The sequence below is a fragment of the Ammospiza caudacuta genome, chromosome 4 (genome assembly GCF_027887145.1).
Source record: "Ammospiza caudacuta isolate bAmmCau1 chromosome 4, bAmmCau1.pri, whole genome shotgun sequence".
Lineage (NCBI taxonomy): Eukaryota > Metazoa > Chordata > Aves > Passeriformes > Passerellidae > Ammospiza > Ammospiza caudacuta.
In genome coordinates, this window is record NC_080596.1 from 72,606,449 (window position 1) to 72,618,492 (window position 12,044).

The 12,044-nt window shown below is 66.5% G+C and overlaps 3 protein-coding genes across 3 annotated transcripts; 2 read left to right on the forward strand and 1 right to left on the reverse strand.

Annotated features, from left to right (window-relative positions):
- The first annotated feature begins 1,354 nt into the window (after positions 1–1,354).
- On the forward strand, positions 1,355–6,052 carry INO80B (INO80 complex subunit B). Its single transcript, XM_058804022.1, is given in 6 exon segments — positions 1,355–1,423; positions 1,425–1,509; positions 1,616–1,793; positions 1,918–2,027; positions 2,737–2,951; positions 4,148–6,052. Coding segments are annotated over 6 exon segments (1,119 nt in total). The 3' UTR covers positions 4,610–6,052.
- An 829-nt stretch (positions 6,053–6,881) lies between these two features.
- Positions 6,882–8,648, forward strand: WBP1 (WW domain binding protein 1). Its single transcript, XM_058804025.1, has 4 exons — positions 6,882–7,014; positions 7,083–7,185; positions 7,434–7,595; positions 7,862–8,648. Exons 1-4 carry the CDS (start codon positions 6,952–6,954, stop codon positions 8,422–8,424), a joined length of 891 nt encoding a protein of 296 aa, XP_058660008.1. The 5' UTR covers positions 6,882–6,951; the 3' UTR covers positions 8,425–8,648.
- Positions 8,649–8,804: 156 nt separating this feature from the next.
- On the reverse strand, positions 8,805–11,625 carry MOGS (mannosyl-oligosaccharide glucosidase). The gene is made up of 4 exons (XM_058804011.1): positions 11,265–11,625; positions 10,961–11,172; positions 10,697–10,887; positions 8,805–10,615 (listed from the first exon to the last, which is right to left on the reverse strand). The coding sequence occupies exons 1-4, from the start codon at positions 11,623–11,625 to the stop codon at positions 8,908–8,910; spliced, it is 2,472 nt and encodes an 823-aa protein (XP_058659994.1). The 3' UTR covers positions 8,805–8,907.
- Positions 11,626–12,044: the final 419 nt, after the last annotated feature.

A 12,044-nucleotide genomic window follows, 5' to 3' on the forward strand; every position in this document is an offset into this window, starting at 1 on the left:
AAAATCCCAAAATCCTGCAGGGAATTCCAAAATCCCACAGGGAATCCCAAAATACCACAGAAAATATTGTGGGTATTTGGGATATTTGGGTGGGTATCTGAGGGGTTTATGTCAATATTTGGGGTTTTTGAGGGTATTTCAGAGATTTTTGCGGATATTTGGGATTTTGGGGTGAATATCTGAGGCGTTTGTGTGAATATTTGAGATATTTGGGGGTGTTTAGGAGTTTTTTTTTTTTTGTGGATATTTGGGGTATTTGGGCGGGTATTTGAGAGTTTTGTGGGGATATTTGGGATATTTGGGTGAGAATTTGAGGAGTTTGTGCGAATATTTGAGATATTTGGGGGTATTTAAGAGGTTTTTTTGTGGATATTTGAGACATTTGGGTGGGTATTTGAGGGGTTTATGTGATTATATGAGATTTTGGGGGGGTATTTGAGGGGTTTGTGTGGATATTTGAGATTTTTGGGTGGGTATCTGAGGGGTTTGAGTGGATATTTGGGTGAGAATTTGAGGAGTTTGTGTAAATATTTGAGATATTTGGGGGTATTTAAGAGTTTTTGGTGGGTATTTGGGCTATTTGGGTGGGTATTTGAGGGGTTTATGTGGATATTTGGGTGAGAATTTAAGGATTTGTGTGGATATTTGAGATATTTGGATAGGTATCTGAGGGGTTTGTGTGGATATTTGGGCGAGTATTTGAGTTTTTTTTTGTGGATATTTGAGATATTTGGGTGGGTATTTGAGGGGTTTGTGTGGATATCTTAGATATTTGGGGGTATTTAAGGGTTTTTTCTGGATATTTGTGGTGTTGGGTGAGCATTTGAGGGGTTTATGTGGATATTTGTGTGGGTATTTGAGAGTTTTGTGTGGATATTTGGGATATCTGTGTGGATTGATGAAATCAAAACTCCTCCTGCTGCCCTAGGCACCATCCTGGCATCCACACTCAGATGAGAGATTTTTGTGAATATTTGTGCGAGTATTTGAGGGGTTTATATGGATATTTGGGATATTTGGGTGAGACTTTGAGGGTTTTACGTGATTATATGAGATATTTGGGTGAGTATCTGAGGGGTTTATGTGGATATTTGGGTGGGTATTTGAGAGTTTTGTGTGGATATTTGGGATATTTGGGTGAGTATCTGAGGGGTTTACGTGGGTATTTGGGATATTTGTGCGGGTATTTGAGAGTTTTTGGGTGGTTTTTTGGGGTATTTCTATGGATTGATGAAGCCAAATCTCCTCACCCTGTCCTGATCTCACCTGAGCTCACACACCTGCCGCGGCCGGCCCAAAAGCACCCCTGGCACCGGTTTCCCCCCGGACAGCACACAACGTGCCCATTTCAAAGATGGCGGCGGCAGCGTCACCAGGCCCTAATAATGGGCGGCAGCCAAGCCGGGCGGAAGTGAGTTTTGACCGGAAGTGGGTCCGTCCCGAATTGGGTCCCCCGCGGGCGGATGCGCAGGGCCTGGCGGCGGGGAGCGATGGAGGCCGGCGGGCACGGTGAGAGGCCGCGAGGCCGGGCAGGGCCCGGGGGTGTTGCGGGATCGCTCCCCGGTGCGGCAGAGCCCGCGGGGAGCCCTCGCTGAGCCCGCGTTCCCCCTCACAGGGCAGGAGGCCGAGGCGGGCGGCCATGGCGGCCACAAGAAGAAGCACAAGAAGCACAAGAAAAAGCACAAGAAACGGCACCACCACGAGGCCGGGCCGGCCCCGGGGCCCGAACCGCCTCGGCAGCCACGGCTGCGGCTCCGGATTAAGCTGGGAGGGCAAATCCTGGGCACCAAGAGGTGAGGGGGGAGCAGGGGGCACAGCCTGGGCACCAAAATGGGCGAGGAAGAGGAGGAGGATGAGGGGAGGAAGGGCCGGGCCTGTCCCGTGTGTCCCCCCAAACTCCTCTCTGCTCCCCCGCAGTGTCCCCACGTTCACGGTGGTCCCCGAAGGGACGCACTCGCCGTCCCCGCTGCTGGCGGGGGATGAGGAGGAGCCCAGCGTGCCCATCGAGCAGTACCGGGCATGGCTGGGTGAGCACCGGGGGGACATGGGGGGGTCACAGTGAGGGCTGGGGGGAAATGGGGGGGTCAGAGTGAGGGCTGGGTGGGCAGGGAGGGAAATGGGGGGCTCAGGGTGACAGCTGGATGGGCTCTGGGGGCTCAGAGTGAGGTCTGGGTGGGCAGGGGGAGCTCTGGGGGGCTCAGGGTGAGGCTGGGTGGGCTCTGGGGGCTCAGAGTGAGGTCTGGGTGGGCAGGGGGAGCTCTGGGGGGCTCAGAGTGAGGGCTGGGTGGGCTGGGGATGGTCTGGGGGGGCTCAGGGTGAGGGCTGGGTGAGCAAGGGGAGCCCTCGGGGAGGATGGGGGGGGCTCAGAGTGAAGGCTGGGTGGGCGTGGGGTTAAATGGGGGGCTCAGAGTGAGGGGTGAGGGGAAATGGGGGAGCTCTGGGTGAAAATGGGGGGCTCTGAGTGAGAACTGGGTGGGCAGGGGGTGTTCTGGGGGGGCTCACAGTGAGGCTGGGTGGGCTCTGGGGGCTCAGAGTGAGGGCTGGGTAGGGAGGGGGGAAAATGGGGGGCTCAGAGTGAGGGCTGGGTGGGCTGTGGGTGCTCGCAGTGGGTTCTGGGGGGGCTCACAGTGAGGGCTGGGTGGGCTGTGAGGGCTCACAGTGAGGGCTGGGTGGGCAGGGGATGCTCTGGACCCCCCCAGGGCACTGTGACCCCCACTTTGTGGCTGTTCCCCTCAGATGAGGACAGCAACCTGGCCCCCTCCCCGCTGCCCGAGCTGGACCCCGAGAGCTGCTTCCCTGCCCGTGAGGAGGGCGAGGAGGAGGAGGAGGAAGAGGAGGAGGAAGAGGAGGAGGAGGAGCGGCGCTGGCTGGCGGCCCTGGAGAGGGGGGAGCTGGATGACAACGGGGACATCAAGAGGGAGGTGGACGAGTCCCTCCTGACGGCCCGGCAGGTCTGGGGGGGCTCAGGGAGCTCCAGATCTGAGGGGAGCTGGGCTGAGGGGGGACTGGGGACCCTCATAACCCCTGGGGCATGACTGGGGGGATCTTGGTAGGGCCTGGGGGTGCTCAGGGAGCTCCAGACCCCAAGGGGAGCTGGGCTGAGGGGGACTGGGGACCCTCATAACCTCTGTGGCATGACTGAGGGGATGTGGAAGGGATGCTGGGGGGGCTGGGGAGGGGCTGGGGGTGCTCAGGGAGCTCCAGACCCTGAGGGGAACTGGGCTGATGGGGGGGACTGAGGAGCCTCAAAACCCCTGGGGCATGATTGGGGGGGACTGGAGGGCAGGACTGGGGGACCGAGGGTGCTCAGGGAGCTCCAGACCCAGGACAAAGCTGGGCTGAGGAGGGATTGGGGAGCCTCATAACCCCTGGGGCATGACTGGAAGGATCTGGAAGGGCTGCAGGGCAGGGCTAGGGTGGCTGGAGTGCTGCAGGAAGCCCAGAACTGCTCTGGGGCTGAGCTGGAACCCTTGGGCAGCGACTGAGGGGATGTGGAAGGGCTGCAGGGCAGGGCTGGGTGGACTGGTGGTGCTCAGGTAGCTCCAGACCCAGGACAAAGCTGGGCTGATAGGGCGCAGGGGAACCTCATAACTCCTGAGGCATGACTGAGGGGGCCTGGAAGGACTGCAGGAGAGGGCTGGGGGTGGCTGGGGGTGCTGCAGGAAGCCCAGAACTGCACTGGGACTGAGCTGGAACCCTTGGGGAGCGACTGAGGGGATGTGGAAGAGATGGAGGGTGGGGCTGGGGGTGCTCAGGGAGCTCCAGACTCAGAGGGAAGCTGGGCTGAGGGGGGACTGAGGAGCCTTATAACCCCTGAGGCATGACTGGGGAGGCCTGGAGAGGGGCTGGGGGTGCTCAGGGAGCTCCAGACCCAGGAGGAAGGGGACTGGGGGGCCTCATAGCCTCTGGTGTATGACTGAGGGGTGTGGAAGGGCTGCAGGGCAGGGATGGTGGGACTGGGGGGGCTCAGGGAGCTTCAGACCCAGAGGGGAACTGAGCTGAGGGGGGTCTGGGGAGCCTCATAACCCAATGGGCCATGACTGAGGGGATCTGGAAGGGCTGCAGGAAGCCCAGAACCGCTGTGGAGCAGAGCTGGAGCTGGGGGTACCTCCCAGACCCCCCTCCGACCCCCCTCCTCACCCCACAGCGTGCGTTGCTGCACAAGCAGCAGAGCCAGCCCCTGCTGCAGCTGCCCATGGGCGCCAAGGCCAAGGAGGTGACGGAGGAGATGCGGGAGAAGCGCGAGGAGCGGGCGCGGCGCCGGCGGCTGCAGGCGGCCCGCAAGGCCGAGGAGAGCAAGAACCAGACCATCGAGCGCCTGACGCGCACGCACAAGGCCAAGGTGCGGGCCCTGCGCGAGCGCCGCGCCCGCCGCGCCCCGTGCCCCGTGGTTCATTACCGCAGCGCCGCCGACGGCGTCACCGTCTCCTTCCCCGCCGGCTTCCCGGTGCCCGCGGCCGCCGCCGCGCCGCCCGCGCCGCCCGCCCAGCCCTGCGCCGTGCCCGGCTGCGGCAACGCCAAGCGCTACAGCTGCGCCCAAACCGGGCGGCCCCTCTGCAGCCTGGGCTGCTACCGGCGCAACCTGCAGCTGCTGCAGAGCGCGGGCTGAGAGCGGTGAGGGGGTACAGGAACTCTCCAGGGGCTACGGGACCTCTCTGGCGGGGGTACAGGACCTCACCAAGGGGCTATGAGCCCTCTGTGGGGGCTACAGATCCTCTGCGGGGGGCTATGGATCCTCGCTGGGGAGCTATGGGTCCTCACCAGGAGCTACAGACACTCTCCAGGGGGCTATGGATCCTCTGAGGCGGTCTCCAGACCCTTACCAGGGAGCTACACATCCTCTGCAGGGAACTATGAATCCTCTGAGGGGGCCTACAGACAGTCTGAGGGGAGCTATGGGTCTTCTCTGGGGCTATGTGCCCTCTGAGGCGAGCTACAGACTCTTACTAGGGGGCTACGGACACTCTCCAGGGCGCTACAGATCCTCTTGGGGGGTGTGGAACCTCTGAGACGAGCCACAGGCCTTCTCTGGTGGGCTACAGATCCTCTGAGGGGAGCTATGGGCCCTCGCTGGGGCCTACAGACCCTCACCAGGGGGATACGGGACCTCTGTAGGGGCTGCAGATCCTCCCTGGGGGGCTACAGACCCTCACTAGGGGCTACAGGACCTCATCCAGGGTCTATGGATCCTCTGAGGGGGCTGTGGATCCTCTCTGAAGGGCTATGGATCCTCTGTGGGGGGTCCAGACCCTCACCAGGGAGCTACAGATCCTCTGGGGGGGGGGGCTAAAGATCCTCTGTGGCGGGCTATGGGACCTCTGTGGGGGGCTGCGGACACTCTGAGGAGAGCTCTGGGCCCTCTGCAGGGGCTACCGGCCATCTGTGGTGGGCTACGGGACCTCTGAGGGGGCTACAGGACCTCACCAAGGGGCTACAGACACTCTGTGAGGGCTATGGATCCTCTCTGAGGGGGCTTTAGATCCTCTGTGGGGTTACCCACCCTCACCAGGGGCTATGCATCCACTCTGGGGGGGCTATAGACCCTCTGTGTGAGCTGCAGACCCTCATCAGGGGACTATGGACGCTCCCTGGAGGGCTATGAAGCATCTGTGGGCTCTACAGACCCTCTGCGGGGAGTACAGAACCTCTTTGGGGGTCTATGGATCCTCTCTGGGGGGCTGTGGATCTCCGGGGCTGTGGAAGCTTTGCCGTGGATACAAGGGCCAGACCACACGGCCATATGGAGTTCCTGCATTGTCCACACGGACACAGAGTGCTGGAAGAGGAACCTGTGGGTCTGCACTGTGGGGAGCTCCAGACCTTCCACGTGGGGCCAGAACAAGGAGATTCAGAATGTCCATCATGGATACAGAGGCTCTGGCCAGGCCACCCGGAGAGCTGCAGTTCCTCATGGACACCTGGAGCTCCTCCAAACGGAGGTGGAACCTGGGATGTGGAGCTCCAGAGGGCTCCGGGCTCTCCACCGTGGACACGGAGGGTTGGGGACCCCGGCAAGGACAGAGGGTGGTCCTGAGGTGGCGGAGCTGATTAAAAGCTGTTGTTGAAGGAGCCGTGTGTGAGTCTGCTGGGATGGGGAAGCAGCCCGATCCCCCGGGAACGCTGTGGTAAAGTCCGACACCCCCGGGAGCGCTGTGGTTCAGTCTTACACCCCCCGGGAGCGCTGTGGTACAATCCGACACCCCCCGGGAGCGCTGTGGTACAGTCTTACACCCCCGGGAGCGCTGTGGTACAGTCCTACACCCCCCGGGAGCGCTGTGGTACAGACCCGTCCTCCCCCAGCTATGGAATAGCCCCACTCCTTCCCCCCGCGGTGCGTTATGGTCCGTCCCGAGTAGGCGAGGCGCTCTCCGTCAGTGCCCCTTGGTCGTGGCCCTGCGCGGCGGAGAGCGGCGACGCTGATTGGTCGGACACTTTGCCAATCAGACTGACGGAGGGCGGTTTGCTCGCCAATTGGTTGCGCTGTGCCGAATGCCCGCCCCGAGGCGGGCCGGGAGGCCGCGCCCTCCGCCGAGCTTAGGACTGGGCCACCATTGGCGAGCACCGCTGTCAGTCAGAGCCTGGGGGCGGTGCTCTGTCTCCGGTTGGTCCCCATAGCCGCCAATCATGGAGGGGGCGGGGCTCGGCTTCTTTGTCTCTGTTGTTGGGCGTGAGACTCAGGCAGACGGCGAGCGATTGGCTGCAGCCGGGCGGCGGCGGAGGCGCCGATTGGCTGCCGGCTGCGGAGCGTCCGCTGATTGGCCGACGGTGGCCGCGGGGGCGGGATTTCGGGCCGGGCGTGATGGCGGCGGCGACGGCCCCGGCCCGGGCGGCGGCGGCCGCGGGGGCCGCGATGGCGGCGGCAGCGGCCACGGGGCGGCGGCGGCTGCTGCGGGCGGCGGGGGCCGCGGCCGGGCGGGCGCGGGGCCGCGGCGGGCTTTAGGCGGCGGCGCCATGGAGCGGCCCGGGAGCGCCGAGGGGGCCTGGGCCGCGCTGCTGGGCCGGCAGCACCCGCAGGTACCGGGCGGGCCGGGGCTGGGGGGGCCGCGCGCGGGGCTGCGGTGACGGTGCGGCCGTGCCCGCAGGCCCGGGAGTTCTGCCCGGGGGTGAACAACCGGCCCTACGTGTGCGAGACCGGGCACTGCTGCGGGGAGAGCGGCTGCTGCACCTACTACTACGAGCTGTGGTGTGAGTGCGGCGGGATCCCGGGAGAACCGAGGGGAACAACGGGGCCTCCGGGCGGGCTGAGGGCTCGGGGCGGAGCCGGGACTCCAGGGAGCTCAGGGGCTGTGTCGGGGCTGGGGGCTCCGGAGGAGCTGGGAGGGACTGAGGGCTCTGGGAGGTTCTGGGGGATCCCCCGTGTGGAACGGGGGGTCCGGGGGTTCGGTGGGCACGGGGGTTCGGAGTGAACCGGCTCCGCCGCCCCGTTCCCGCAGGGTTCTGGCTGCTCTGGACCATCCTGATCCTGCTGAGCTGCTGCTGCGCCTTCCGGCACCGGCGGGCCAAGCTGCGCCTGCAGCAGCAGCAGCGGCAGCGTGAGATCAACCTCATCGCCTACCACGGTGCCTGCCACTACCCGCCCTCCTCGGGGGACCTCCGTGAGTGACCGGCTGCTCAATTTACCCCGAACCCCCCAAACCCACGGGGGGTGGAGACCTCAGTAGATCGGGACCCCCAGCCCCTCATACCCCACATCTTCACGGGGGATCTCAGTGAGTCAGGACCCCCTGTGCCACCCCCCATTATCCTGGGTCCCCATGTACACCCCCAGCCCTGTGCCCTCCATCTCCATCCCCTCGGGGCCGTTTGCCGGTGTTCCCCCGGTGTCCCGGGTGTCCCCTGACCCCGCCTCTCCCGTCCCCAGGGCTGCTGGCCTCCTTCAAGCTGCCGGCGTACGAGGAGGTGGCGCAGCGCCCCGGGACGCCGCCGCCGCCCTACAGCCCCGGGAGCCCCTCGCTGTCGCCGGGCTCCTCCGGGGGCTGCAGCTCCTGCTCCTGCGGCTGCTCCTGCGCCTCCTCCCCCAGCAGCTCCTCGCTCTCGGCGCCGGGCACCGACGAGACTGACCCGGAGCCGGGCCCGGGCACGGGGGGTGGCAGTACCGGCCGTGATTACGGCTCCAGCAGCACCGGCACCGGTGCCAGCTGGGACCTGCCCCTGCCCGAGGAGCTGCCGGCCCGCGGGGGCCCCCCCAAACAAGCGCCCCCGGATTTGTGTGAGGCCGAGGGACACCGCTGCTCCAACACCGAGGGGGGAGAGGGTGAGGCGGGCAGAGCTGTGCCGGGGGGATGCCCCGGGCGGCACCGGCGGCTCACGGGGGATTCGGGCATCGAGGTGGGCCGGGGTGTGGAGGAGGAGGAGGGTGAGCCTGAGGGCTGTGGGGGAGCAGGGGGTGGTGGGGGGCCCGGCTCACCTGTGCTGCCCGTCTGAGCCTCCCCACAGGACCCCCGAGTGGGGTCTGGACTCATCCCTGGGGGCCCTCGCCCCGAGTGACGCCCACCTTGCAGTGTGGTGGGGTCCTGCTGGAGCCCCCTCCCCTCCAAACTGCTCCTGGGGCCTCCCCTGTGATCCCGGTGCTGCTGCCCGGGGGGGGCCCCATCGCCCCATGGGGGTGGGTGGGAGGTCCCGGCGCGTTCTCTCACCATTAAAGAGATGTGAAGTACCACTGACATTTGTGGTGGGTGCACTGGGCTGAGTGGTGACCCCTGACTCCACAGGAAGGGGCAGAACATCCCCCCATGGCACGGGGGCCAGCAAAGGTGACACTGTGACACCCTGACACAGGTGGCGAGAGGCCACAGTCATGGAGGTTTATTGCAGGGGAGGCAGGGGGGCTCTGGCACTGCCCCCCAACACCTCCCCTGGCCCTGAGCACCGCAGGCAGGCAGGCAGGGGGCACAGGAACCCCCCACATCAATAGTCCTCAGCCATGGCCAGCACCACGAGCGCCGACCAGCCGGCGAAGGGGTGACACCCCTGCCCGGTGCCATCGCTGTCCCGGTAGTGCTCCCACAGGAACCCGGTGGCCTCGTACTGCCGGAACACGTTGGCCACGAGGTTTTGCCGCAGCTCCCGGTAGAGCTTTGCCGCTCGCTCCCGGTGTGGCCCCTCGGCCCGCGCGTACCCGTGCAGCGCCCGCAGCGCCAGGAAGTTGATGTTGACCCAGACCGAGCCGCGCCAGTAGGGGGGGTCGTGCTCGGTGTTGCGCCGCAGGTACAAGGGGCTGTCGCGGGCCAGCGAGCGCAGCCCGAACGGCGTCCACAGCTGCTGCTCGCTGCTCATGGAGCCCAGCAGCGCCGGCAGCCGCGGCGAGTCCGCCCGCAGCAGCTGCAGCAGCAGCGGGAACAGGCTGACGTAGCCCAAAGCTGCCACGAATTGCAGCCGCGGCACCTCCCGCACCTCCCGCCGCAGCTGCGGGGCCGCCGGGGGCCGGCCGGGCACCGGGGCCGGGCGGTGCCAGCGCAGAGCCACGGCCGAGCTGTGGTTGCCGAAGTCGGCGAAGGCGCCCAGCTCGGGTGCCCAGTGCAGCCGCTCCAGCAGGGCGTTGTCGCTGAGGGCGGCGGCCATGTCGCGATAGGGCGCGTGGGGCTCGCCCAGGCGCTCGGCCAGCGCCGCCAGCACGCGGGCGCCCAGCGCCATCCAGCAGCGCAGGTCCAGGTGCCGCTCCTGGGCGGACGGGTGCGAGGCGCGGGGGTAATCGTCCAGCCCCGACGACAGAGTCTTGGGGTTCAGGAAGCGCTCGGGGTCGGGGTCGCGGCCGCGCCAGCGGAAGGTGAAGGGCTCGGGGCCGGCCTGCGTGCGGTTGAGCCACTCGAACCAGGAGCGGAGGCGCGGGAAGAGGCGGCGCAGGTAGGGCAGGGGCGCGTCGGGCAGCAGCCGCTCCAGTGCCAGCAGCAGCGTCGGGGGGTTCGCCGTCTCGCTGTGCTGCAGCACGAACTCGGGGGGCACGCGGGAGCGCGCCTCCTCCCCCAGGATCTGCTCCCGCGGGATCCAGCCGTCGGCGTTGAGCAGGTCGAGCCAGTGGGCCAGGATGTCGCGGGCCAGCGCGGGGTCCCAGCGGGCCAGCAGCAGCAGGTGGAAGCCCTCGTCCCACAGGAAGCCCCGCGGGAAGCAGGAGCGCGAGGGCACGGCCGTGAACAGCACGGACTCCATGCCGGGCAGCGGCTCCTCGCGGTGCTCCGAGCGCAGCAGCGAGCGGCCGTGGAAGAAGCCGACGCCGCCCAGCATCTCGCTGAGCGCGGCCTGGGCGAAGCGGCGCTGCGGGAGGGACACCCCGCGTGTCCCCAGCCCAAAAGTGTCCTCAAAGCGTCGCTCGAAGGCGGCCGCGTGCCGGGCCAGCGCCGCGCTCAGCGCCGGCCCCGCCAGCCGGCCCTGCCGCGCCCCCGCCGCGCTGCCCGATTCCAGCGTCACCTCCAGCACCGCCGGCGGCTCCAGCGTCACCTGGTGCAGCAGCAGCTGCCCCCGCGGGGGCTCCCCGGGCAGCCCCCCGGTGCTGGACACCCCGAAAAAGCGGCGGCGAGGTCGGCCCGGCGGGGAGAACACGGAGCTCTCGCGGAGGCTGTGCCGGACCAGGTCGGTGAGGCGGTGCAGCCCCGGCACCCCCGCGGCCAGGAAGTTGTAGCTGGGGGGACAGGAGAGTCAGGGATGGGGGACACGGTGGAGACATGGGGGTAGATGGAAGGGACACAGCCCAGACACTCACCTGGCGTACTTGGGCCCCTCCCCGCCCTCCCCAGTGGGCGGCAGGAAGGTGAGGGTGAAGTCCCCGAGCTCCTCCGCCATCCCTGCCACAGCCGCCAGCCGTGTCCCGTTCTCCAGCACCGGCCGCAGCGTCCCCTGCCCGTCTGTGGCCACGTAGAAGAAGAGGGACAGGAGAGGGGCCGGGCCCTTGCCCTGGGGAGGAGGAAGAGGAGGATGACAAAAGCTCCCCGGCATCCCAACCCCTCTCCCACTTTTACCCCCTCACCTCCATCTTTGCCGTGACCCGCCAGCTCCAATCGCCGCCGTGGTCTCCCCCCGGCTGCTTCACGAACTCGGTTCTCAGCAGCAGCCCCTCATCGCGGATCTCCTGCACTCCGAAATTCTCCCCGTCGTGCATCAGCCACCCGTATCGCGACACGCCGTCGTTCTGCTCGCTCGTGTGCCGCAGGTTGCCGCCGTGTTGGAGCCACATCAGTCCTGGAGGGGCGGGGAGGTGTCAGGGGCGGCCTCGCGGTGCGAGCGGGGCCGGGCGAGCCCCGGGCCGGGGCAGAGCCCCCCGCGCCCCTCACCGGTCACCACAGCGCGCGGGCTCCGCGTCTTCATCCCGAAGTAAACGTGAGGCCGGTACGTGCCCCAGAAATAGGTGGGCGACGCGAGAGGCCCGGTAGAACCGGGGGGGACGGCGGGGGGCGCGGGGTGCGGGGTGACCAGGCGGGAGGCTTCGCTCCACCGCTTCCACCCGGCAGCCGCCGCCGCCAGACACAGCGCCAGCGCTGCCGCCGCCGCTGTGAGCGCCAGCGCCGTCCGGCCCCGCCCGGAGCCTCGCTGCGGCTTTTGCTGTTGCCGCAGTTTCGGGTCCCGGTCCCGCAGCCGCTCCCGGGGCCGTTCCCGGGGTCCATCCCCGCCGCGCCGCCGCCGCTCGCCCGCCATCAGGGCAGTCGCGCTGGTGACGGCAGCGCTGCGCCAGCTGCGGCCAGGCCCGTTCTGCGAGCGCCCCCTGGCGGGCGGGAGGACCAGGAGCAGGCTCAGCCCTCCCGGGGACACCGCTGGCACAAAGTGACCCCGAGGCGACAACGACACCGCACGGTGTTCCCGAGCTGCCCTGCCACCCAGTCCACCTCCTCACGTCTGGTTTGTTATGCCCGTTGATCTCTCCGGGGATACCCAAAGGACCCCCAGCCTTCCCTAGGATCACCCTGGAACCCCAGCTAGGCACCCGCGGTGCCCCCGAGGACCCCAAGGGAATCCCACTCTGCACCCCCAGTCCCCACCAGTCTCCCCACTAAAGTCCCAATTAGATCCGGCTCACCCACCAGCAACTGGTCCCAGCTGGAATCCCGGGATCACAG